Source organism: Fonsecaea nubica (assembly GCF_001646965.1).
Source record: "Fonsecaea nubica strain CBS 269.64 chromosome Unknown Scaff8, whole genome shotgun sequence".
Taxonomy (NCBI): domain Eukaryota; kingdom Fungi; phylum Ascomycota; class Eurotiomycetes; order Chaetothyriales; family Herpotrichiellaceae; genus Fonsecaea; species Fonsecaea nubica.
Genome location: NW_019173681.1, coordinates 2288 through 28152, shown reverse-complemented (window position 1 = coordinate 28152; position 25865 = coordinate 2288). Strand labels below are relative to the sequence as shown.

Here is a 25865-nt window from a genome sequence, read left to right as displayed (position 1 = left end):
CACGGAGAGGTGGGAATCCGTTGCCAGCCGCGGCAATCACCTGCTCTACCCACGATATGATTGATTGCCTTGATATTCAATTCCTACTTCCTCTTGAAGCTGCCGACAGCGCAGATCTCAGTTAGTGATGCTTACGCCGGAAAGAAAGTGGTTACCATCCAATCGCGCCCGTCGGTCTTGCCACCTGCTCCACAGGCGAATGACAGTCGACATCGACATCCCGGCCGATACCACTCGAGGATTTCCATCGGCCAGGCAAAGCGAGGCAGCACAGTGGGCGCTGGATTACGTGCAGGCATGTGTGCTTCATGTAGCAATTCCATGATACATGGGACATCACCTTCATGAGACGCTGAATTGAGACAACGTCCAAGTCCCTTTTTCGATCCAGGGGATACGCACGCAAGGCCATTTGCGATATTCTTATCAAATTCTTCTTCCACACCTTCGTCAGAGTCCTCTTTTGAAGCGGTCCCGATGAAACCACAGCCTTCGAGGTTGAGGCCGGAAAAACCGAGTGGCGGATTGTTCAAAGCCACCATGCGGAGGCAATGACAATAAACCTGGACCAGTAATTTCTTTTTCGGTCACGTAAAGGCCAGGTGGTTCATAGAGTGTGATGGACTCAACGTTCATTGGGTTGATTCCATCCGCCAGTTGAGAATCGGCACTTTGCCACGATTCGAAGGACTCCCTACTCGGACTACGAATAAGCAGAGCAGAGTCGTCTTTCCAGTATTTTTTGTTTGAATACGATCGAGAAAGTCGACCACTAGGAATTAACTGAAAGAAAATCTTGCCAAGGCCGGTCACTGGTTTGTTACAATTTCACTTATCTCTGAGAGTCAAATGGCTCTGTTACATTGGGAGAGATGAAACCCACCTGCACATTTATCCATCCTGGCTCTGGCTTGGGAGACTCACTGACCTCGAAGGCTTTGTCTCCTGAAGGAAGCGAGCTTAATAACCCTTCTGCCCCATGGCAATTTCTTCCCTTAGAATGTACACCATAGAACACCAATAGTCGTGCCCAAGGATCCCTTGTGACTCGAGCATAACTCCATAATCGACGCTGGCAGATCCTTACACTCCGAGTACTCACTGAACCCATCCAATCGCATCCGACGAGGCTGTATCCCTGCCAAGCCCGAACCTGAAAACGAAATGCAAGGCCTGCATAGTGCTCGGTCCTAGCTTCGCTCCGGGAGCTTCATTCGGAGCACCGCGGGAAGAAATCCCTCGAAGTCTAGTACTGCCTCGCGATGGTTTGAAGCTCTATGGCCTAGAAGAGACCACGTTTTCCGCGGAATTTTTTCGGCCATGATCGCGCGGAAGCCGGCCGGGTTGGAATGAAGGTACCGTGGTGATGCTTGAGTAGGAAGTCAGGACTCATGTGTATTTGCAAGGGGGAGAGCATCTGATCATTATAACTACTGGTGGGATACCAGTGCAGTGGGCCATTGCAAGTGCGTCAGCTTCACTCGCTGACTACCTATCTTAACCCTATCGAGCCGCAAGAAGTCCTCCCAGGTCGCATTTCGGAGACCATCAATTCACTACAAGCTTGCTCTAGCCAGACTCATGGTCTCGCGGTTGTCTCCAGGGAGAGCCTTGCCACTTCCACCGGCGTAATATTCTGTGACTGCTTCTTTCAGGGCCTTTAAGCCACAGTCAATATGTCTCTCAGGCTCGCCCACCACGCTGTATCCCATATGCCCAACTCTTACATATTGATGACCAACCTCCCTATGCATACCGCCTACGATGGTAAAGCCCTTCTCAGTGACGCGTGACAAGAGTTCCTTCGACGACAGACCATCAGGGAGCCAGAATGCCGTCAAGCCATTGGCTTGGTACTCTGACTCTGTTGTCAACTGCGTCAAGCCCAATGCCTTGACCACAGCTTTCACTTGGGCGCTTTTTCGCCGGTGTTGTTCAAATCGTTCTTCTAGCGGGCGCGATAAGATGGACGTCAGGGAGGCATGGAGAGCATGGACAATTTGAGTAGGGGGCGTTGCAAAATAGCTCGACTGCTTTTTCTCGTAGTTCTGCATGATCGGCAGCCAGCGTGCCAGGCTGGCATACCAGGTGTTTGCTGGTGTTTTCCTTGCTTTGGCGGTGTCCAGAGCGCGAGAGGAGACCATGATAATGCTGAGTCCCGGAGGACAGCCAATGGCTTTCTGCGACCCTGTAACAACGATGTCGATATCCCAAGCGTCAAATTGGATCTCCTCGCACGCAACACTGGCGACCCCGTCAACGACCAAGAGTGTTTCGGGCGACACTCGTTTTAGCAGCGCCGACAGCGGCTTCAATGGTGTCAACACAGCCGTCGACGTATCCACGTGGGTCACCACCAAGGCTTTGTATCGGACCTTTTTCAATTCTTTCTCGACCTCATGTATGTCGGGAGCAGCTCCGATAGGCACCGTGATCCTCGTAGTGCGGGCTCCGTAGGTGGCCAGACACATCTCAAAGGCATCGGAAAAGTATCCCGTACAGAGACAGAGAACTGGCTCTCCAGGTTCAATGAAGTTGGTTGCCACAAAGTCCCAGCCCAGGGTTCCGCTGCCTCCAATGACAAAGGGCTGAGCATTGGGGTCTTGACTCTGGAAGAGCTTGCGGAGCATGGTCAGCACATCGCCGAACGTGTTGCAGAATGGCTGGGCAAAATGTGATTCTGCAAACGACGACATGGCCCTGAGGACCTTTGGGTCAACTTCAGTCGGGCCTGGTGCGAGGAGTATGGGACTGGTTCGAATGTGCGAGTCCATCTTGTTTGTGGTTGAAGATGCAAGTAGGAATGAAATGTGTGGTTTTGGAGAAAAGGGGAGGTATTCGAGTGGTATATTGCTACACCACCTGCAACGGAGCAATCCTGTACAAGTAAGTATGAGAAGATGTCAACTGTAAAGATCCGATTAGACCTTTGCGCTCTAAATCTGGTTAGTGCTCTGACCTTCTCCCTGCCTGTGGGTCCGTCTGGACTTCTGGCAACCATCCCGTCCGGAGTTCTCAGGGATGTATGTCTTGAGGTTAAATATTCTACCGTGCATATCAAGCAACATTCCAATGTGTAGAGCTTACGACAACTCCTTTTTTCTGCAGATAGGTGCCACGGTCTCGAGCTGGCGTCGGATGAAGTCGGGGAAACCAGGACAAACGAGCAGGCTTTGGGACAATGTTGTCTTCCTCGGTGACCACAAGTCGTATCGCAAGGCGTAGCGATATGTCCGGCCGGGGAATTACTGCGATGAGTCAACCAAATGGTGGGCAGTGAGCTTGAAAATAGTATCGAGGCCCCCTGTACCGTCCTGGCCACCGCCGGGGATAGTAACCCCGGGAGATTGAAGGACGAGGTCGAATTTGATCCAGTCTGCAGTCAACTAGTGGATGCGCATGCACAGTACTCCGTATCTTTTGTGACTAACACCCCGTATCTTGTTTAAAACAAGGCGTTTTCCCCGCAATCTCGCTCCGACGACTATTCTTCATCGGGCAGTTCCAGGTACGGCTGGGCGAAACAGATATCGCGATGCATCCGGGGAATTCTCGCCGCGTTGGAGATGTGGCGATATACAACAGGAGCATGTGGGTTATTTTAACGACGTTGGAGAGTTTGTCGACGTCGAGAACTGTGCTGACTTGATACATTCCGGCTCTCACTCAGCAGAGTTTGTCTTCACAGTTCGCTGGAGATGGATGGAGTGAAACAGGCCTTCTTTCCGAAGTATGGACCATGTACTCCGTCGAAGCCCAAGTGATCTGTTCCGGTCCCTTGTGCGATACTCAAGTAGGCCCAATCCCACAGCAGCCACCAATGCTGAATACCGCATCTCCAGCCACAGGGTAGTCTCCAGTCTGCCCCAGACGTTGCTCGAATATGTGGTCAATTGAAAGAAGGTTCGTGCTAATGATGTCCATGGAAGGCACTCCGGTATGCCACAGCCACAAACAGAACTGTTGGGTACAACAGGGCGTGCGCCATTTTGGACAAGGTAAGAACCTGCTTGGCATCTCGACTTTGGCAGCCTAATCCTGTCGGCAGAAGATTGAGAACGCGTCAAAGGTGAGAGCAATGGGAGAATTCGGGAAACAAATTGATGACCGGGCAGGGCTCAGACGCTACCGGGAGAAACCATGGCCTAGCGAAGCATTACAGAGCCAAGCAAGCAACCCGGTAGATGTTGCTGAGGACAGATAACGGGATTGTCTATCCATTTGAGAAATCCAATGCGCAGGGATCCGGAGGGACATGGCCAGCACACCATCAGCGTGTTTACTTCTGCCTGGATCACAACCTATTTTGTCCACTAGGCTCCACTTGCCTTTTCCCTTCCCGTCATGTCTGTCCTACAGCGAGGCCTTGAGTGTCGAGCTATTCTTCGGGGAAGTGCTATACATTCCACCCGCAGTCACGTCATGCTTGAGCGGTTGTCCAGCAAGGAAGCGTCGCAGGTTCTCTGCGATGAGCAGTTCCGAGTATCGTGGTCTTCCTCCAGCGGCATGAGGTGAGATGATTAGATTCGGTGCTTTCCATAGCGGGGAAGACTCAGGTAGCGGTTCTTGATGGAAGACATCCAGAGCGGCGCCGCCGATTATTCCCTTGTTGAGGGCGTGAGCCAATGCATCCTCATCCACACAGACACCTCTCCCAACGTTGATCACCCAGGCATGTTGAGGCAGATTTGCCAGCCGCTCCGCGTTGAGAGAATGCCATGTCGCTCGGGAGCCTGGGAGAATCATGATGAGACAATCAGTCTGTGGGAGGAGGCTAGGCAATGCCGCATTGGTCTGAACTTGGATCCCGTCAATGATCTCTTCGTACAGTCCAACTCCTCGGATGTTGGCGCCCAAAGCGGTCAGATGTGGTGCAAGCGTGCGTCCAATATTCCCCATCCCCCAAATGGTAATGTTGGCACCTTTCAAGGAGGTGAACGATCCCTGGGGTCGGTCGGGTAGAAATCCGCCCAGATGTCCTGGCCACTTGCCTTGGTTCTGGAAATCCCGCATCTCGTAAAGACGCCGAGCAGCGCTGAGGACCAGAGCTAGAGCGTGCTCAGCAACAGTCTCGTTGTGCAGATTAGTGCCGGCCGTTATGATGACATTGGACGGGAAACCAGCAGCGAGCTCGTCGTTGGGGCCTGCAAAGAGGGACTGAATCCAGCGAAGTTTACTCATTCGTTTGGCAGCATCGCGGAGGTTGGTATTGGCCCATGTCACAAGAATCTCTGCGTCGACAAGTTCCTCAGAGATTGGCTTGTGAACATCGTAGGGGTGTAATATGACGCCGAAGCCTTCGAGACTGGTCACGTCGAGCTTCAAAGAGGTAGGGTAAAGGAGCTTCATGGTTAGATAGCTGGAATTGTCAATTTTCAGCAAATGAGAGCGTTGTCTACCAGTGTAGGCTCGGGTTAGAGATGCCCATGTATATACTCAAGGATGAATGCTGTTCAGCTCCTGGACTGCTTTGCTTTCGGCTTGACCGTCGTTTGCAGCCTAGTATCCCAACACCCCGGAAGTCTGCGGGGGAAACCGGGAATCCTCATGCAACACCCCTGTAGAGCTCGATGCAGGGGAGCAGTGGATCAGAAATACACAGAGAGACAATGATCGGTAGGTGACGGTTAATCCTTTTGACGCTGGAGACCTTGTACGTTGAGCGGCTCTCGGTGTGTCAGGCAGACAAGATTGGAGAGCTAGCGCTCCCTCAGAAAGAGGAAGACGATGCGAAGTACACAGCTGGAAATCATCGTGTTGTCGAGGATGTTTTGCCAGACCTTGTCGCAGTTTGTGAGTCCTCACGCTCAACACAGCATCACATCATGTAGAAGGTGAGGGTAAGGTAGATGAAGGATCGGCCCTGTGTATACGATTTGACCTGTCACGCCGTGCTTCATTCATCTGGTCCGCAAAGAGGATCGTGAGATGGTGGAATGATGCGGGCTGAGAGGAGAGGAGCTTTGTCAAACTTGTCGAAAGGATACATGGGTCTATTGATACGGGAATGTCCAAGTCGTTTCAGATCCTGATCAACACCACCAGGCGAAAGAGCCAATCGCCAGTCGGCAGCCATGTCGTGCAATTCGGGCTCCAAATACCCGATCTTGACAATGACAATATCTGCTTCTCGAGGCTTGAGGTCGAGATCCGTAAAGTCATGCTCGTGATGGTAAGGCTTGCGGAGTTCGGTGAGGATGGCGAAGACGCTGCCCACTCGTAGCACAACCTCGATACGAGCATCTCTGTCGCCGTGTTTGATGGCATGTACTTGGCCTGTCATGGTGATCGGGCCCGAATGGATATGGTCGACCTCAGCGCCGGCGGTCACCGTGACAGTTGCTCCTATACCTGCATCGACACACGCATGGACTGCTTTGGAGCCTGGGACACTGGCATAGATGACCGTTGGACCCGAAGATTGTTTGAACTCTGGACGAGCCAGCAGGTGCATCAAGCCCCAGGTCATATCGCCGCTTCCACCGGCAGTTGGGTTGTCTCCCGAATCGCTGATGAAGAAAGGATGCTTCTTGGATGCTACAGCCTCGTCGATGCATTCGTCAAAGGCACCTGTTGGGCCAACAAAGTCAAAGTCGTCGTGCGCATCCCAAAACACCCGTGCAAGTTGTTCTGCTCCAAGCGTGATCACGTCTTCATCCCAGCCTGTCACCACGACAACTGCTCGGTTTCGCGGTTCGTCAGCCCATGGATAGCCGACCCAGACTGCTGCATCAACAACCCCCGTGTTTGACTCGACGGCAGGAACTGTACTATAGATGTGCTTTGCGGGCTCGATACGAGTCGAAGTCTGCTCTCCTGGGAGAAGGACTGGAATTGGGATCCATGCTTTGAGTGGTCGCACAGGACTGCTATCTGCCCTTCTGCCTGCGTGAGCCTTTGTGAGTAGCTCGACCAGGTTACGACACGCTCTCTCCTTGGTCTCACGCACGTCGATGTGTGGTGCCGTGCGGTAACAGGTGATGAGATCTGCCTCGTGCACGAGTTCGCGGCTCACATTGCCATGCAAGTCCATCGACGCCGACACAACCACGGTAGGACCAAGAAGTCGTCGGATGCGCCGAAGGAGCTCTGCTTCAGAATCATCAAGGCCCTCGACGCACATGGCGCCGTGGATATCGTACCAGAGTCCATGGATGATTGTCGACGACACAATCACCTTCAGACGCTCTATAATCTCATCGGCCAGTTCCTCAAAAGAGGCCCGCGTCACAATCCCTCCTGGTAGCGCATGACCAATCAAAGCTCCGTGGAAGTCCGCGATCTTTCCAAGGACGCTTTCACTCTGGAGAAAGGGATATTTCTCAATGATTTCAGGGCCGCGTTTGGCGTGGAAAGCAGGCGCAAGAGTCCTGGACGGCGTGAATATCGAAGTTTCGCACGCAAGGCCGGCGATAGCAATGGCTGGCCTCTCAACCATCGTGGCAGTTTGGTGCAGTTCTGCCTATCTCAACCAGCACGGGTGAGGGGTTATCCTCCTTCCTTTTAAAGGTGTCATCTTTGGCTCGTAAGGATTCAGGCTAAGCTCACGCCAGTAGAAGCTTGGAGTCTGGGCCGAGCCGAATATGGTTTATCACCTGGAGATCTCTTAGCGATGAACTTCACACCCAACCCGAGATGCCGGTCATCTGTCTATACACATACAAAAAATATCTCGATTACTCGCTTCTGTCGCTGTTCTCCGCTCGCCACAGTTCCTGGAAGGCGATATGAAGATCGTTATCAGTTTGGGTTTCATCCAGAGAGGCACGAGATGCGACCTTATGGAGGGGCCGGCCGTTCGCCTCTCGGTACTACATCAGCTCGAGTGTTTCCGCAACATGTTGTGTGTAGTGACACTCCCTTTGACTCTTCTCTGTGTCGGATCACAGTTGGCCCTTGCCGTTGAACACAGAGAAGTCACGACAAGATGTTGCAAAAGACTGCCACTGGTACCTGGCTCCCAGCATGGGTACCTGAGTCGACGGTGACCCTCTCCATATTCTTGATATTCTGTTCCATGGTACAGTCAGCGGTAGGTAGTGTCTGCCCCGATATTCCTTGCCCGCTCTAATGAGGATCAGACTGGTGGATATGACGGATCTATGCTCAATGGCCTCAACATCTTACCATCATATACGGATTACTTCAATCTCAATGCTGCAACCACTGGTCTCAACACTGCTTCCGTCTTTATTGGCGGTTTCTTTGGCCCCATAGTCTCTGGAATCATCGCCGATCGTCTCGGTAGACGTCCAGCTGTACTCTGGGGTTCCATTTTGACCTTGGTTGGTGTCCTACTTCAGACCGCTGCTCAGAACATTGCAATGTTCGTTGTTGCTCGCATTGTTCTTGGTTTTGGCTCAGCCGTTTCTGGTATCGCAGGCAGCGTCTACTTGGCAGAGACATACCCAAGCAAATATCGTGCATGGGGAGTTGGGCTGCTGAATGACTTCTACTAGTAAGATTGCTCTCTCATGGAGGAGTGGTTCCACTGACTGCTTTGCATTGTCGGTGCTTTGATTGCGGCCGGAATCACACTGGGCACGGGTCAGTGGCAGTCGACATGGGCTTGGAGGGCACCTTCATTGTTTCAGGGGATCTTTTCGCTCTTGTGCATTATCATATTGCCATTCATGTAAGCACCCGAGTCTCCGTCTTTGGACATACGACCTGGAAGCTGACCCGGTAGCCCTGAATCTCCACGATGGCTGATACACCAAGGCCTCTATGAGGAGGGACGCATCGCTGTCGCCCAGACAAATGCCAACGGAGACCTGAGTGACCCTGTTGTGCTCGCAGTATTCAAGGAGATTGTCGACACCTTAAATTGGGAAAAGGAGAACCTCATGACCTTCAAAGAAACCATCAAGAACCCGACTTCGAGAAAACGCCTGCTGATAGGTATGTCGCCGGGACCTTTCTCCTGTATTGCTGGCAATATCATCGCCTCGTACTACCTGGGTCCCGAGCTGGATACCGCAGGTATCACGAACTCAAACGACCAACTCAAGGCGGTGAGTCGATCCATACGAGCAGTGTAGGCCGCAACTGACTCCCGCAGAACGTCGTGCTCAACGTCTGGTGCCTGGCATGTGCTCTCGGAGGGACACACCTCGCCGCGCGCTGGGGTCGCAAGCCTACTGCGATACTTTCTCAGTGTCTGCTCATTGTGTGCCTGTTCATCATAGGGGGCCTCTCGAAAATTTACGCCGACAACCCCGACGGAGCGTCTAAAAGTCTCGTCTATGGAGACGTGGCAGTCATGTTCTTGTTCCAAGGATTCTACTCGATCGCATGGACACCTTTGCTCTACCTTTACCCGCCCGAGATCATGAACTACGCGATCCGGGCAAATGGACTTGCCTTTTCGTCCTTCATGCTGAATGCTCTGGCGTAAGCACACTATCCGCGCGGTTCCCTCGCTGCCCAATTGCTAACCTCGCCAGGGTCCTCCTTGTGTTCGTCATGCCCATCGGCTTGACCAACATTGGGTGGAAAATGTACATAATCAATGGCTCATGGGATGTTATAGTTGTGGTCTTGATCGTGAGTCGAGCCTCCTTCTGTTTTTTTCTGGGTTCTTGAAAACTAACCTTCCAGGCGGTCTTTTGGGTCGAGACGAAAGGCCGAACGTTGGAAGAGATCGATGCTCTCTTTGAGGGACACAAGCACTCTGATGTGCCGGATGTCGAGCTGGTTCGTACAGGCAAAGCATATGTCGACGTCGACAAGGTCCAACGCGAGATCGGAACTGTGGTGGAAACTACAAAACTAGATTGAAGTCATAAGTGAAAGCCAATAAATTCAGAACTTCTATACGACAGGGGCTGGGCGTTGAAGAGAAGAAGGGAGCCTTCTCCCTTTCCTCTAGGCTAGGGAAACAGTCCAATTTGATCCTCTTCTAGTATAGAAGTTGACAGTGCCAACTCTCCGCTAGATCTGGATCTCCCTCGCCATTATACTTTGCCTGCATCGGATACATACAAATTGGTCGCTGCCTTTGTACACCGTCCGTGACCGTCTCATTGATGAACTTGGTGCCAATGATGAATTCCGGAGCAATCCCATTCTCCCTCCACTCCAGGAGCGCTAGAAGAGCATCGTGCTGTGGATCACTGAACCCAGGAACACTCCAGACATCTTGGCCCAGCTCAAAGGGTTGACCGGCAGAGGCAATGTAGTAGGGTGCCTCAACTGCCGTGCCTTGACAGTGTTGCATGCCGGGAATCAGGAACATGCGATACCAGCCATCAAGAGGAATCCCTGCGGCTCCCATGGTCCTCCAAATGTTCTTGTAAAGAACCTCGGAGCTCGGCGTAGGGATCAGCCCGTCTGCCAGGCCATGATACTGGATGATCTTGCCGCCACGCTGGTAGAATCCGCTGAAGTCGAATCCGACGTTGGCCAGACCGGGGTTTATTCTGTCTGCGTCCAGGATGACCTGGTAAGTGAAATCGTGCCAGTCCCATGTTGTGTCGTTGTAGAGGAAATTTTGGATCCACGCAATTCCGGGTTCAGTGGGGGTTCCAGAGTCCGCTGCAATGAGTCCTGAGGATCAGCAACAGCTCCAAACTAGAAGATTATACTCTGAAACAGATGCAGACAGACAAATCAGGGGGTAATTTAGAATGGCCTTGAGACAAACTTCATTCTCGTCCCATTCCCAATTTGCACATTGCAAAGGAAAAGCTAAAAAACCGACTTACTGTTGAGAAGGAAACCGTACTGAGCCTCGGACCCCAATTCGTAGTGCGGAAAGACAAATGTCTGGTTTGTCTCCCACCAGTCGTTGTAGATGTGGTATAACGTGTCCAACTGTGGACCTGTAAGACAGGCGCTTTTGTTCGACGTAGGAGTGCAAAGTAGCATTTCTGGGACAAAGTTGCATCCCTCGGGGTCGGATATGATTCCATCCACAAAGCCGTCCTGGGGATCGCATTGTCGAAGGACTTCAGCTCCGATCACGGGGAAAAGTGAAGACGGGATGTGAGTCGGAGCGTCCACTGGCAGATTGGAGAGGGCCACTTGAACATTGTCTGGCTGTAGATGCGTCGTCCACCACGCAGGTGCTCCAGCTAGAATTCCATCAAAGTCTTCTGGATACAGTTCGATGTCTCGGAATCCTTGTCGACCACCAGTAGAGCATCCGGAATAGTACGAATAGCTGATGTTTGTCCCATAATACGCACTGGTAATCAGCTTGGAATAGACGACTGAGCCATGCATGGACCGATAGCCCCAGTCAAGCTGCGCCTCCGGGTTGTTCAGCGCCCAACTCGCATCAAAGGATCCGGAGATATGCCCAGTGTCGGTCGACATAGATGCGAATCCATACCTGGAATTAGTGCCCATATCGTTCCAATTGATCCCGCCGGCATATGCACCATTGCCGGTGGCAATAAAGCGAGCGTTCCACTGCCGTGGCAGGAAAAGCCCAAAGTTATAGGACGATGTATGGGAAGATTTGACATTGACTGTGACCACACAAAGCGCCGGGAGACCTGTGTCATTCACTGGGAACTCAAGGTCAGCAGGGCCTCCGCCGAACGTGCTGTTCTGTGGGAGCGCTTGTGCGAATGTCACAGTCGCTGCTCCTGAATCTCCAATGAATTGTTGCAAGGACTGCACGCTGCATTCGGTAATTGCAGTGACAACACACAAGCCTTGGAGGCCAAAGAGACCAGACAGAATAAGCTTCATCCTTGAATAGTCACCGAGGTAGCTGGACCAAGACAGACAGGTAGACTGGAGTGCAAGGATGTCCTTGACATTCGGACAGCCGGGCAAGCTCCATTGAAGTACCCGGGTTGAAGGCGTCCCCAGACCCCTCCCCAGATTATTTCCCCGGACCTTTTCTCTTCACAACCGAAGCATGCGGCCGAGAAAGGCAAGGGTAAACCATGTTTCGAGGCTCAAACGCCGGAGTGAAGAGCGAGGTATGCTGGCGGCAGCGTCGCTATTAAAGGTCGTTCGCAATCTTTTAACCATCAGTATCTTGCCATTACGAGTTGATTTAATCAACAAGGCAGAGAAAATGGGGCGAATCAGGCATTGAGACCTCGATTAGTGCGTGGTGCCGGACCTCTCAAAGGACGGCGGCGGTAAGATTCCAGGCGAATCCTTGCCGCAAACACTATATCAGAGTGAATATCCTCTATTTTTTTTTTGAAGAGTCCTCACTCTTGAACATGACCCCTGTTCCCGAGAGATATGACGGTTGCGATGTGGAGGCGGGTGTAGGCCGGCAGGGAGATGTCGAGCGGTGAAGCGGGTCGGCCGGCACGACAGCGATACCATTAGAAGCTGGCCAGACAAAACTATCAAGGACACGGTGCCTGGCCGTTTTTGGCTCTTTACGGGCTTGGTGCTAGACGATCTGTCGCTGTGAGGCTAACGGATGGTATCGATGTGCCTGTGGAAGAGGCGTGTAGGTCGGCAAGTTTAGTTCGAGGTGTGAGACTGACAACTCCTGGCACATGCCTGATATATCACAATCTCTTAATACTTGGCGCCAAGATTTGGCTCACGATCCCGATTGCCGAGTAGTTTGGTAGTCAAAGCAAGCCCAATGCCTCGTACGAGTACATCAGACTTTTATGACGACCGACCTGGATCAATTTCTATACGCTGGCTCCTTCGCCAAGCTCCAAGCCTGTGGTGTGGGCACCATGGCGATGAGTAATGATTGCTCGGGCGTGGCGGGCGGCATCATTACCTGATTGCCACTGGAACCATCAGCTAGCTATAATGGCACGACCACAAAACTGGACCAGGCCTACGCTGCGCACGAGCGCATAATCCGGGCACAATGTTTGCCTTCGTGACTTGACAATAGCTGGTGCAATGGTGCCTATTGGATTCACGGCTGGGCCAACGACTTTACTTGCCCCGACTCTTCATATCTGACCTGGGCTCTTACAGTCCAGGATGGGGTCACCTTGGGAGACCAAATCTACACCACGGCTGGCGTGAAAAACCCCAACACGACATTCAGCCAAACAAGCTGTTGGCTCGATCCGAAATCACACCAGGTAAGTCCCACGGCATGGGATATGTCGATTACCATCGATGTGAGCCAGCTGTGGTCATTCGTCACCGCATTTGGTCGCCTCAACGATTACTGGGCTCGGTGCGGCGGCTTGATCATAACCTCTCAGGGGTCATTGCCGATACTCACATGTCCTTCGTCCTCACAAACCGAACTATCCTGAAAGCGACACAATTTACATTTGTGGAGAGCGTCCGATCGATCTACATCTCTCCCACATTGCCCAGGCAGATTAGTGAAGAGCAAATAAGTTAGAATAGTTCTGGATACCTGAAGCACCAGAGACCCGAGTGTATTAGTACAAGACCAGTATCGCCTCCCATGGATGTCTATATGACCTCGACTCTTGATCTAGTGACTCGACGCGCCACTCTTAACCCCTCTATTCTGGGCAACTGGTATTGTTGTTGAGCAATCCACTCGGACCTCGGGCTACCAAATCTGGACAAGTATCCACGCTCGGTTTCTCTTCCCGAGGAGTATTTCCTTCATTCAGTGATCGATCAAAGCCTGGCAGGTAGTTTCCCATTTCAGACACTCTTCGCAGTCTGTTTGTCTATATTTTTGCCATCCCTTGGTGCAGAAACAGTGCCTTGACTCTTCCTCCGTCAGTGGTTTCGTTCATGACCATGGAAGAGATTCCAAAGCAGTGCCTCGCCGGCGTGGTTGTCAACGAGGGGCCAGACTTCCACATCGAGGTTGTCGAGGTGCCTGTCCCAGAGCCTGGCCCCTATGAAGTCCTGATCAAGCTCAACACGACGGGCTTGTGCATGTCCGATGTGCACTATATGCTCAATGACCTGGGCGTACCATCCATGTCACATTTCAAGACGAGGTCTCCCGGGCACGAGGGTGCGGGAGTAATTGTCAAAGTTGGAGCACAGGTCACATCCCTCAGGGTAGGCCAGCGTGCTGGAATCAAGCCAACTTGGGATGTTTGTCATGCGTGCGATGTCTGCCTGTCCGGTCGGGAGAATTACTGTAAAGGCATGGTCTCCACGGGACTGCAAAAACCTGGTTTGTTTCCTCGACCCTATACAAGTAGTCTCTTTTCGCTGATGACGATATCAAAGGCTCATATCAACAGTACATCGTCTCGCCGGAGCGATATACTGCCCTGATTCCAGACGGTGTCAGCGACTATATCGCGGGACCAGTCATGTGCTCAGCATCCACTATGCTGCATTCTCTGAAGACTGCCAACCTGTCAGCAGGGCAATGGGCTGTGTTCGTTGGTGGCGGAGGCGGGGTTGGGCTTCAAGGCGTTCAGCTGGCATACGCTATGGGCCTCCGTCCTATCGTGGTTGACACCGGAGCGAAACGAGAGGAACTGAGCCGAAAGTACGGCGCTGAGCACTTCGTGGACTTCAGAGAGACCAAGGACGCAGTGGCTGATGTAGTGACGTTGACCGATGGCGGTGCCCACGGTGTCTTTGTGACTGCGATCCAAGCCTATCCCACTGCCATGGGATTCCTTGGTGATCGAGTAGGAGGAAGGCTGATGTGTATTGGTCTTGGACCCCCAAACACACATACCATCACCCTTGATCCGACTGTTTCGAATTTTATGGCTAGAAACCAATCAGTCACAAGCACCATTGTCAGCTCATTGGGCGAAATCACACAGGCGCTTGACTTTGCTAAACGCAGTGAGTTCAATCCCCAAGTGAGCAGTGTTGAGCAGTTGATTGACCAATGATCTACGAGCAGAAAAGCTTCATCTCGACCCAGAAATCGTCGGAGTGTCGCAGTGGAACGAGGCAGTTCAGCGTTTAAAGAACGGACAAGTCGCTGGGTAATGCATTCTCCTGCTCATTGATGGTCGAAGGCCAGCTGACAAAAAATGATTAGGCGTATTGTAGTGGACTTTAACAAGCCATAAAAGTCCAGCCCAGCCCAGCTCAACCTATACAAGTTCAAGGCTCTAGGTCGCATCCCTCAACGACTGGATGACTCTCTATTCTCGAGCTGACAATAGAAACTGGTGGGTGTCGAAGCAATACACTAGCCAAGAGCCGAGAACCGCTACAAGACTTTGTCAAACCCTTTTCTTTTCCTCTTCTTTGCTGTGGTCCTTTTGAGGCCGTCGGTCAGATTCCAATTCAAGATCGCCCGAATATCGCCCGCCTTGCCCGCCTTGCCCGCCTCGCGCTGGTTAGCAGCAACTAGATGTGACCCTAACTATTTTTCACGAAGAAACTCATTGTTCTCTATTTCCTTACTATGATTGAACCATGATTGGCTGTGCCGTCGAACGATTCCCTGGTGACGGAGATTGTAACCGAGGACACCACGTCCTTTGATCCTACAGGCATACTGACACGGCGACAGCGTGTCGGTTCCCTGTCTCCTTCTGCAACCATACAGCTGGATGTCGAGGTTGCATTTCTGATAGGTCATTCGCACCTGTGTGATCTGGTTCGTATCGGGGTGTCCAGCAAGGCACTGCTCGGCGTCACAAGCTAGACTAGCTATTATTCTCTAGATAAACTCTTGTTGTTCTGGCGCACACTAGGTGTTATTCTACTGGTTACCAAGGCCTTCATCGGTCCCCCAAGCCCCAGCTGGGGAGGAGATCATCGAACTGGGGGCAACCCCGCAAACTACCTAGTGACTAGGCAGGTATTCGAGGGACAGAAAAGAGGATCTATGGACCATGCCGTCCCCAGAAAATTCCTCAAAGGCTCGACTTTTCTCTTTGATCCCTTCGATTAGGGTCCCCTGAGATCTCCGCTTTCTTCCAGCTTCGAATCGGCCACAAAATTGACCAGCAACACCTCGTACGGTCGAATACCAGACGATATTTGTCGTACTTTTTCTCTCGAAGGAGACAATTTACCCAATGTCAGAATCCACGACCCAGGCTGATCGATCATCGTTTGCATGCAGATTCTGCAAAAAGTATGTGCTGCTCTCTCCTCCCTGTCTTTTGTCTGTTCAATCATAGGTTGCGTCGCTGGCGTGGCTGATGTGCGATCGGCTCCGGTCCCCCTTGATGAACCTAAAGTATGAGGTACATGGCAACATAGCAAGCTAACATGAACTCTTAGGCGCAAGGTCAAATGGTATGCTGGACGGCCACATCGAGATAGATCTAGCTGATGTGAATCGTGTTCGATGCAGTGATCGCATCCTCCCTAGATGCTCGATATGCCTCAAGACGCAACAAGAATGTGACTATCCATCCGAAGCAGCAAGACCTGGTCCCAAGCTTGGTATGATATGAGGCCTCAAGCATCCATCCCTGGTTGCGCTCGTTCGCTGATGGCCCGTGTAGGCACAACCAGACGGAAACGACCCCGATCTAGCTCTCGGGAGAAGCAGCGCGACAAGCCCACCATCACAGAAGTCTCGGGCTCTACTGCGCCAGTCGAGAGCGCCGATGGCAGGACAGAGCTGGAAGCGAGCACGACTCTGGTTTCGAGTGCTAGTGTTGCCAATGGAAGCCCGACGCCAACGTCTGCCAGTTTCAAGTCGGGGCCTGTCGGTGACTATCCTCTGACACCTGTTGCTACGCCGCTCGATGTACGCACTTTGGCCTTTATCATGCATCCTTCTCACGAGACGTCTATAACCCTCTCCAATATGGAGTTTGTATCTTCCAGCAAGTCGAGCACCACACTAGACAACATAGACCGGCTCGCGCAAGCATGTGCCTTGCTCAAAGTCCCAGCAAATGCTCTTCAACCATAGTAGGTGGTCTTGTCGCTTCCTTCTTCAGTGCTTTGGTCCCGGCGTGATCGAGGCTGACCCTCTGTCCTCCTCAACAGTTTAGACCTCTATTTCGACAATATGACATCCTTTTCGCTTTTCCATCGACCTACCTTTGCGGCCAAGTTGTGCGCCATCGACTCGATAGAGCAGCTTGCAGCGTTGCTTGCGTCGATCTTCTCATTTTCAGCGCGCTATAGATTCATATCGGATCAGGGCGCCGCTGACTTGGACGACGGTCTTGGTCCACTATTTCCGCCCAAACATTTCGAGGACATGGCTCTACGATACGTGGATCAAGCATTGGCCGAGTACTCGGATCGCTCACCGCCGCTGTGTGTCTTACAAGCTCTCGTCCTCAACACATTCAGCCAACTAATCAAAGGGGTCCGGGGTGCAGCTTGGCGGCGGCTGGGGATCTGCGTCCGCGTCGCATACGAGCTTGACCTCCATCACATCGACCGAGATAACACGCCCGAACAGCAAGACCCAGATATTTGGTGCCGGATAGAGGAGTGCAGGCGCGCCTGGTGGGCAATCTGGGAGATGGACAACTTCGCCAGCCTCATCAGGCGCTGTCCAACCGCTGTCGATGGCACTGATAACGAGACACGCTTCCCAGTAGCGGACGAAGAGTGGTTCGCTCTGCGCTTCACTCCCAGTTGCTTTCTTGAGACGAAGCCGATGGAGCGGTTGAAGGCTCTTCAACACTGCAGTACCCAGAGCTCCAAGGCATGGTTTCTCGTACTGGATTCTCTCATGCGCGAGGGCCATCGACTCTCGAAATTCAGAAGCCCGTGCCCTGGTAGGGGAACACCGCCCCCTTCAACCTGGTCTCCGTCCGACGAACCATCAAAGGACAATACGGAGAGTTTGCAGATCCTTGCCAATGCTCTGCGGTGCTTTAGCATGGCCCTTCCAAAGCACCTGCGCTACCGGGATGGGTTTCTGTCCTTCGCTGCTAATGATCCAGCAGTACGACAGCTGCATAGCGCGAAGTACAGCATCCATGTAACCACTCAGCTCACGCGTATGATGATCCATCATCAAGACGCGTACCATGGTGCCCAACAAGATCTACATCTTACCGGTCTTCAGGAGGGCCCAAATCAAGATTCAGATGCCACATCAGAGAACGAGTCGCTGAGCCTGCGACTCGGACCAGCCAGAGAGGGGATGCAGCAGTTCATCGAGGCTGCGGATGAACTGCTCCGCATTGTTTCATGGAGCTCAGAGGAGCATGTCCGCTATGTCAACCCGTTCCTAGCCAGCACCATCTGGTACGGGGCGGTGGTTCATCTGGGCTGGAAAGTGCTGGCACCACCAAGCACGAACCTCGACTGGGTCGAATCCAAGTTTACCGTGCTACATATGATCCTGATGGAGTTCTCCGAGTTCTGGGACTTGCCCAAAACTCTCCAGGAGAATCTGGCGTCAGTTGAAGGCAAATTGCGCTTGTTCAAAACTCCCAAAGCTCGCCGGCCGTCTCACCCGAATCATGCCACCTGCGCGAATAGAGACAGGAACACAATTTCATCTACCAACAATATGCAGTCCACGATTTTGAAAGATCGTCATGCCGGTGGCCACTTCCCAGCTGCACGATCATCTATGGCTCATAACTCCGCCATTGACGCCGACTGCCTCCCAAATTGTAACCAGGACGACGGTCACTCTGTGGGTGCCCAGCAATTCCTGCCGGCTAGATTGGACATGAATCCTGACGGCAGAGCCACGGCTTCTAATGGCAGTGGTCGGGAAAGTCGCTATGCTTCTATCGACGAGGTCGCCGTCGCAGCAGCGATGGGCGGTATGGGAACCAAGGACTGTGACGGCCACAATGACCAATACACGTTTGACGAGTCCTGCATATCAAGCACTGACATGTTGAATGGGGACGGCAACTATGGTGAGCAAGCCACAAACAACTATCAGACTCGCGGACTATGGGACGACTTGACGTGGGATCTGGACTTTGCAATGGATCCTAGGAGTTTGTTTCGAGGTATCATGGATTATAATAACTGAGGGGAGCTGGAACACGGCTGTCAGGGATAAATTCTTGTCTGATTTATGGCTAGTGAGAATCAGAGTCAGGGCGCATCCGATTTTACAGTAGCATTGCTTCTTGTAGAAATCAAGATATGTAACATTACTTTCCGGCGTCGCTCCAAACACGCCAGCTATTCCGAAGGACATCGGATCCCTCTGCCTCGGGATCTATCCATGGTTTCAACAATCCAAGTGCCGTTCCATTGCCGACCGAGTAGAGGTAGGCAGCCAATGCCGCTGCCACAATGGCCACAATGATGCTGTAGAGCGTGAGGGTGCTGGAAGGGTTATCCTTCACCTTGCTTTTGAGTCGAGCCTTCGCAACGGCATCGGCAGACTGAACCGACATGCAACATTAGCCTTGCTCTGTGGATGGAATAATAGAGCTGGGGTTGTAAGGGAAGATGAAAACCAGAAGTTAAATGTTTGTTAGTAACATACCACTTGGTCTAACGACCCTATCAAGAGTTCTCTGAGCTGGTCATGGGCTTCATTTGAATGGCCAACCTCGTCAAATGCTTCGGTACCATCCTTGCCCGCACAATCCATAATCACCTCCTCCCCTCCTCTGTAAATGAAACAATCAGCACTACGTTCCACCTCCCGCCACCCCTGGGGGATGCCATTCCATATAGCAGGACTTACGGGTGTTCTTCGACGAAGCGTGTAACATCAAAGACCTGGTCTCCATAGATCATGTACAGGTCGCCTTTCCGCGCATGTTGAGAGACCTGCGCAAGGCTGAATTCCTTCATGGTCTTGAAAGCGAGCTGCTGTAGGGTGCTTTGCTCTTGCGGTGCTCACAAACAGCGTAATCGAAGTACCGCAAATAAGGGTCGTTACCATACCACAGAGATGGGCGGATTGATGTAATGTCACCAGCAGTGACCACTCTGAGATGAGCGCTTTGTGGTTGAGCCCAAAGTCATCTTCATTGCCGGTTCCCTGACTTGCTGATGTGTATCAGCACATTCGGGTCACATTTCTGTGTCCATCAGCCACTCGGGGCATTGTCGTGACCCGCCGTCAACCACGCTCATCAAGGCTGTCGACCGAACTCATTCCTTGATGCGCCGGACGTACAGCCCACAAGGCGGCAAGGGGGAAGAAGAACTTTGTCGACCTCAGCCTCGGTACTGCCATGACGCAGATCGGGTGGGGTAGACAAGAAAGTCCGTCGCCATCCCCAGAAATGTGATTAAATTCGCCCGTTTGAGGGGGCGGGTTATCATCGGTCGGATTATGGTTGGTCGAGGCTTTAGCACATTATTGTGGAGACGAAGCTAGGACGCGGGAAGGCACTGCAGGGATTCACCTCGAGTATCTGAGTGCTTCGAATTATGGGCGAGGGACTGCGGCCCATTCCCCAGCCAGATTTTTTCAAACAAGTGCTGCCATCACCAAGGCACTTTCCAGTATTCATGCCTGTACATTTTTTTAAAGGATTCTCGCGTCACGACAGCGTTGCTGGCGGTCTAACAAGAGAGAGAGAGTCTAGTAATACGAAGTGATATACGACTCGGCAGGGGCTGTGGCTACTCGACCCCGCAGACTCCGTTAGATCAGGAACAATTATGGGGTACAAGGGACTTGTAGAGAGTCATACGGGCACGAAGAGTTTCTAGTCAATTATTAACCCGGTGCCACCGTGGGGTATTTCCTTGAAATGTTCTCCATGCGTCCATTTGAGTGTCGGCCAGACTTGTTCAACCAAGCATCCCTTTACCTTTGCCGGCATATCTCGCAATAGCTTACCCGTCAACGTGCTTCAGCTGGGGTTATTTGGTCGAACCTCCATGATACAGTAAACACTCAAGACAGCATACGAAGCAAAGTGTCAGGACACCCATCAGCAACATGAGCGCCGCACTGAGTTACAAACTTGACGGAACTGGACGTCTTCATCAGCGAGTTGCCATCGTGACGGGCTCATCGTCTGGGCTGGGCCGTGGAATTGCGTTGGCTCTGGCTCGCGAAGGCGCCTATGTGATATGCGCCGACCGTGTTGCCGAAGCACGTCAGGATGGCTTCGAGGCAGACAAGCACATCCCCACGCACGAAGTTATCAACAACAACGGCGGCAAGGCTTACTTCCAGAAGTGTGACTTGATGAAAGTGGCCGAAATTGTGGCCCTGATCGAGTTTGCGGTCAAGGTAAGCGAGCAAACAAGCAAGATTCTCTGTCGTGGTGCTGGCTCGTCTAATACTGCAAATGCCAGACATTCAACAAACTAGACATTCTCGTCAACAACGCTGGCCTGTGGATGCCGTTGCGTGACTTTGTAGAGGAGACCGAGGAGCAGTGGGACGCCATGTTCGCCATCAATGCCAAAGGCACAGCCACCGCGATGCGCGAGGCCATCAAGCAGTTCCTCAAACAGCCTATTGATGAAGTCTCTGGGTCGCGGGGGCGGATCGTCAACATCTCCTCCAGCGCTGGCGGCCGCACAGCCATCCGTCGAGAGGCTACGTATGCTGCGAGTAAGGCAGCGGTAGCGATGCTGACCCAGAACGTCGCTCTCGACCACGCCAAAGACTACATCAACGTCAACGGCGTGTGTCCCGGTGTGGTTCGGAGTGGTGCAGCCAGCATCAACTTCCGAACACCGGCCATCATCACCGAGATGCAGAAGGGCACCCCTTGGCCTAGACTGGGAGAGCCACTGGATATCGCAAAGGCAGTGGTGTTCTTGTGTAGCGATGACGCCCAATGGATCACAGGGCAAAATTTGGCCGTGGACGGTGGATTCACGATCGGCATACCGTTGTAATATTTTTCGCTAGATACCGCTGAATAAAATTTGATATTGTGTATGGCGGAACCCAAGACCAAGTCTCCCACCCGACAAACGTTGCCAACACCAACCTGACGGCGGAGTCTTTCCCCAGGGCGCTTTGACGGGTTCTGTCATCACGACGGAAGAGTATGTACGTGTGACATGTAGTTTGCCCGTTAAGAGAATCGTCCGGACCGATGAAAATGTCCGACGGTCCATTGCTGAGCGAGATGGCGAATCCACGCACACATCCACGGAGCTGACCTAGGTATTATTCCATTTCCATTCCAATATTACCAGCAACCCGGGTTTCCAGACCCTACAAAGCTTGCCTCACATTAAATCGCTGTAGGCTCATTGACACGCAAGACAAACATGTCATTGACCGGACTCGGACTAAATGGGTGAGTAACGAACAGCCTCCCACCCCAGACAATGTGGTACTTGTGGTCTAATCATTGCAAAGGGTCGCTCTCATCACTGGAGCAGGTGGTGCTCTTGGACGAGCGGTTGCTCTCCAGTTTGCTCGTGATGGGGTCAGGCAGATCGCTGGCCTGGATCTCTCAAACAAAGCATTGAGTGAGACCGCTGCAGCGTTGACCGCTGAAGTCCCAGACGTGGATTTTCTGCAACTTGCAGTAGATATATCAGATGAGGAGCAGGTGGCTCGTGCTTTCAAGTCGACTATCGATCGATTTGGTAGGATCGACTACGCTATCAACAACGCGGCCATTGCCGCTCCTTTCGTGCCAACTGGGGAAGCAACACTTGAAGCCTTCGAAAAGGTCCAGAGAATCAACCTGAGAGGCACCTGGCTCTGTGAGAGGGAAGAATTGAGATATATGGCCAAGCAAGAGCCGTTGGAGGCTCTGTAAGTGTGACAAAATCCGCCCACCATGATCCAACATTTGCGATGGTAATCCTGACTCGTCTCCAGTAGCGGCAGAGCCCCTACCAGGGGCTCGATTGTGGTGGTGTCGTCCCTTCTCGGCATCCGAGCCATTCCCTTGGATGGACTGTACACCATCTCCAAGCATGGTTGGTCCTTACTTTGAGTCCATTGTGTATACCTTGTGCTGACCAGGAGTCTCCAGGGCTGATCGGCATGGTACGGACGGATGCGCTTGACTATGCAAAGCAAGGAATTCGAGTTAATGCTGTTTGTCCTGGGTAAGTAACTCACAGTTGGCGCGGAGATCGGCTTACTGACCCGTTTGTCTCGTCCAGATTCATCGATACTCCGTTGGTGACACCCGCAATCCGGGAGTTGCTTGCTCCACAAATTGAAAAGACCCCCATAGGCAGATTGGCAAGTCCGCAAGAGATAGCCGACGCGATAGTTTACCTGTCAAGCGACAGAGCAAGCTATGTGACCGGGTCGGTGCTCCCGGTGAGTAGCGTTCCTTTCTCGTCCCAGCGAGCAGGCCGAAGCTAATACCGAGACAGGTTGATGGAGGATACAGTGCACAGTAGAAGTCGGAAGTTCTACCACCATCTGACCTTTGGCCACTCCTTAAACTGGTCTGTTAGACTTGTAGCTTGGATATGATTTGACAGCGAATATACGAACAGTCACGACTTCTTGGGATTGCTCTTGCAGCTATCCTGCCAATTAATGTAGTATCGTTTTCGGAAAGTCCAAGTGATACTTCTTGGTGTAGACGGATTACAATCAACTCGTGCGGCTGCGTGCTATCCACACAATCTATGTCGGTCAAATGACTACATGTCGGACCCAAGCTGCGAACTACAAATAATAGTCATGCTCTCTGTGATTCAGGACCATGCGTCCTCTTGGTACTGATTCGCAGCTCTCATCTGCTTGACAACAGCAGCCGCCTCGGCGGGTGGCACGGCCCTCTGCTCGGAAATGATTTGTTCTAGCAGGCTACTCACGTCCTTTGCCATTGCCGCGTCGCCACAGACATAAAAGTGAGCATCTTTACTGAGGAGGGAACTGATCTCTGCGCCATACTGATGTATTTTGTCTTGGACATATACCTTCTTGCTAGGAGTCTGGCGCGAGAATGCTGTGACCATTCTGAAGTTCGATCCGAGGATTCGTCCATATTCCTGGATCGTCCGTCAGCACAAAAGCCTGGAAGTGTGGTGCTAGAAAACTTGTCACTTACCGCCCATTCCTCCTCGTAGACGAAGTCTTCTTTTTGCTTGCGACAACCGAAGAACAGCATGGTCAGTCCCACATCAAGCCCTGCCTTCCTTTGCTCTGCCCGCTCCTGCACAAATGCTCTGAACGGCGCAACACCCGTGCCAGGACCGACCATGACAATCGGCGTGGTGGTGCTGGCCGGTAGGCGGAATGTGGATGGTCGGATATACATAGCAACACGAACGCCGTCGTAGTGCTTGCGGGGTGGATCAACGGTATAGCTGGCGGCGTAGGGGTCCCGTGAAGAGGCATTGTTGTGTTTCTGTTCAAGGGCAAGTAGATAGTTGGTTGCCACGCCCTTGAAGAAAAGATCGGTGGATGCGATAGGATGAGTTTCCACCTTGGTCGTGATACTCAGCCGGTCTTTCAATGCCAGTGATGAGGATGATATAGAGTAGATGCGTGGTTGTAAGGCTACAAGGCTTTCCAGCAGCATGCTGAAAGGCACATTCTCCCATGTCGCGCCTTGGGCCACGAGCTCGAGCGTCTGGGAGATGTTCAGCTCTCGCTCAGTGATCTGGCTGTGGAAGTAGTCTTTGTCGTTTCCCAGCTTTTCCATTTCTGCTCTGGCGTCCGCGGTAGGCGCGTAATTGGAGAGCTGCTGAATGAATTGTCGTGAGACCGATGCCCCGATCTCCAGCCTGTATCGCACAATCGTGTCATAGGTGGTGGGAACAGGAAATGCCACTTTGGCAGTCCGCTCGATGGCCTTCACATCAACGACAGTGTCACGTTTCGACTCCAATCCGAAAATCCGAAGGAATCGATCTACTTCGACACCCGAGTTCATAGGCATGATAGAGACATGGTCGCCCGTCTGGTATCTCAGGTCCGAGCCCATCAGGTCGAACTCCATGTGCAGGCAGTTTCTGTCTTTGGCTTTAAATATCTGACGAGCGACAGCCAGAGGAGCAGGGAAGGGGTTATGAGAGTCGAAAGGGCCTCTGAGGACACCCTGCAGCTGCAGTTTGTTGGGCTCGCTGAGATAGACCTCCGGGCTTGATTTGGAGAGGCCGGCGAGCTCAGAGACATCGAAGATAGGCTCGTACACCGCTGTACGCTCGGTTAGGTTCATCTCTTGGGCCAAGGCTTTCCACATGGGTTCTTTCCAGGCCATAAAGTCTTCCTCTGTTGTCTTCTCTCCGTCGTCACCACGACCGGCCGGTGCGATTCGATGAGCACCAAGGCTTTCGAGAGTGGCGTCAATCTTCTTCGAGACAGCATTAAAGTGCTCGTACGTCGAATTGCCCAGGCCAAAGGATAAGTACTTCATGTTGGAAAGCGAAGAGCCTCCATTGTCAAAGGTGACATCGTCAGCCGTGATAAAGTTATAGAAGTCTTGCGCATTGTCCGTCGGCTCTCCTTCTCCGAAAGTGGCCATGATGAACATGGCGACAGCCGTGCTGGGGAACTCGTTCAGGTTGGTGCAATCGTAGTCTTCCAGGTTAGCCAACATGGTCCTCAGTCCAAAGCGAGAGTGACCCTCCTTTGCGAGTCGCGCAGCAATGTCCTCAGCAAAGCCTGTCTGCGAGCCGAAGAAGATGACGCAGTTCTTGTCCGAGGCTTTCAATTGCTCAATAATGTTTCGGCTGCCATTGTTGGTTGGCAGTTTCTTGAAGCCGGAGGATTTTGCGGATGACTTCTTGCTCGCAAAGTCCTGAAGATACCAGAGTGCTGCTACAAGAAGGAAGACCAGGACAGTGGCGATTTCGGAGCCGCTGAGGGATCCTATCTTGTGCATAAGGATATCTGCATTGGCGGCAGATCCGAGCTTTGCTGATGCCATTGTTGAAGGTGATGTTTTGTGGTCGAAGTGCTCAATGTCCTAGATCGTCAGAAGCAGCACAATCCACGCTCCGGTATACAGGATTGAGGAAATATAGGGTCCAGCAGAGAGTGCTGTGTGGCCTTTTGTCCAGACCCGTGCCCTGGCCTGTCCTCCACAGTGTTGGGGCTCTTCATCAGGTGTTGCAACGCTCCTGACTGGACTCACAGACTCTGGCATGTAGCCGTGGTGCTAATTGTCCGCAGCCCGCTGCGTTGTGGTACACATAGGCTAGCCAGGTTATTTGCCCGAGCTCATCTCCAGGTGTATTCGTCGCTAGGT

The 25865-nt window shown here is 52.4% G+C and overlaps 10 protein-coding genes across 10 annotated transcripts; 4 read left to right on the top strand and 6 right to left on the bottom strand.

The window, feature by feature from the left end:
* Positions 1 to 1556: 1556 nt before the first annotated feature.
* On the bottom strand, positions 1557 to 2774 carry AYO20_01849 (hypothetical protein; the record flags this gene model as incomplete). Its single annotated transcript, XM_022640155.1, has 1 exon — positions 1557 to 2774. One exon carries the CDS (start codon positions 2772 to 2774, stop codon positions 1557 to 1559), a length of 1218 nt encoding a protein of 405 aa, XP_022503655.1.
* Positions 2775 to 4353: 1579 nt separating this feature from the next.
* Positions 4354 to 5349, bottom strand: AYO20_01848 (hypothetical protein; the record flags this gene model as incomplete). Its single annotated transcript, XM_022640154.1, has 1 exon — positions 4354 to 5349. One exon carries the CDS (start codon positions 5347 to 5349, stop codon positions 4354 to 4356), a length of 996 nt encoding a protein of 331 aa, XP_022503654.1.
* A 547-nt stretch (positions 5350 to 5896) lies between these two features.
* AYO20_01847 (hypothetical protein) lies at positions 5897 to 7438 on the bottom strand (the record flags this gene model as incomplete). Its single annotated transcript, XM_022640153.1, has 1 exon — positions 5897 to 7438. One exon carries the CDS (start codon positions 7436 to 7438, stop codon positions 5897 to 5899), a length of 1542 nt encoding a protein of 513 aa, XP_022503653.1.
* Positions 7439 to 7927: 489 nt separating this feature from the next.
* Positions 7928 to 9780, top strand: AYO20_01846 (hypothetical protein; the record flags this gene model as incomplete). Its single annotated transcript, XM_022640152.1, has 6 exons — positions 7928 to 8032; positions 8082 to 8458; positions 8690 to 9014; positions 9062 to 9393; positions 9447 to 9546; positions 9601 to 9780. The coding sequence occupies 6 exons, from the start codon at positions 7928 to 7930 to the stop codon at positions 9778 to 9780; spliced, it is 1419 nt and encodes a 472-aa protein (XP_022503652.1).
* A 121-nt stretch (positions 9781 to 9901) lies between these two features.
* AYO20_01845 (hypothetical protein) lies at positions 9902 to 11700 on the bottom strand (the record flags this gene model as incomplete). Its single annotated transcript, XM_022640151.1, has 2 exons — positions 9902 to 10548; positions 10707 to 11700. 2 exons carry the CDS (start codon positions 11698 to 11700, stop codon positions 9902 to 9904), a joined length of 1641 nt encoding a protein of 546 aa, XP_022503651.1.
* A 1977-nt stretch (positions 11701 to 13677) lies between these two features.
* On the top strand, positions 13678 to 18787 carry AYO20_01844 (hypothetical protein; the record flags this gene model as incomplete). The annotated part of the gene is made up of 5 exons (XM_022640150.1): positions 13678 to 14065; positions 14122 to 14697; positions 16099 to 16263; positions 16326 to 16740; positions 16819 to 18787. 5 exons carry the CDS (start codon positions 13678 to 13680, stop codon positions 18785 to 18787), a joined length of 3513 nt encoding a protein of 1170 aa, XP_022503650.1.
* Positions 18788 to 18911: 124 nt separating this feature from the next.
* AYO20_01843 (hypothetical protein) lies at positions 18912 to 19566 on the bottom strand (the record flags this gene model as incomplete). The annotated part of the gene is made up of 3 exons (XM_022640149.1): positions 18912 to 19148; positions 19253 to 19379; positions 19457 to 19566. The coding sequence occupies 3 exons, from the start codon at positions 19564 to 19566 to the stop codon at positions 18912 to 18914; spliced, it is 474 nt and encodes a 157-aa protein (XP_022503649.1).
* Positions 19567 to 20668: 1102 nt separating this feature from the next.
* AYO20_01842 (hypothetical protein) lies at positions 20669 to 21582 on the top strand (the record flags this gene model as incomplete). The annotated part of the gene is made up of 2 exons (XM_022640148.1): positions 20669 to 20965; positions 21031 to 21582. 2 exons carry the CDS (start codon positions 20669 to 20671, stop codon positions 21580 to 21582), a joined length of 849 nt encoding a protein of 282 aa, XP_022503648.1.
* A 381-nt stretch (positions 21583 to 21963) lies between these two features.
* AYO20_01841 (hypothetical protein) lies at positions 21964 to 23061 on the top strand (the record flags this gene model as incomplete). The annotated part of the gene is made up of 6 exons (XM_022640147.1): positions 21964 to 21992; positions 22055 to 22459; positions 22526 to 22626; positions 22683 to 22758; positions 22816 to 22978; positions 23035 to 23061. The coding sequence occupies 6 exons, from the start codon at positions 21964 to 21966 to the stop codon at positions 23059 to 23061; spliced, it is 801 nt and encodes a 266-aa protein (XP_022503647.1).
* Positions 23062 to 23364: 303 nt separating this feature from the next.
* Positions 23365 to 25544, bottom strand: AYO20_01840 (hypothetical protein; the record flags this gene model as incomplete). The annotated part of the gene is made up of 2 exons (XM_022640146.1): positions 23365 to 23661; positions 23721 to 25544. The coding sequence occupies 2 exons, from the start codon at positions 25542 to 25544 to the stop codon at positions 23365 to 23367; spliced, it is 2121 nt and encodes a 706-aa protein (XP_022503646.1).
* Positions 25545 to 25865: the final 321 nt, after the last annotated feature.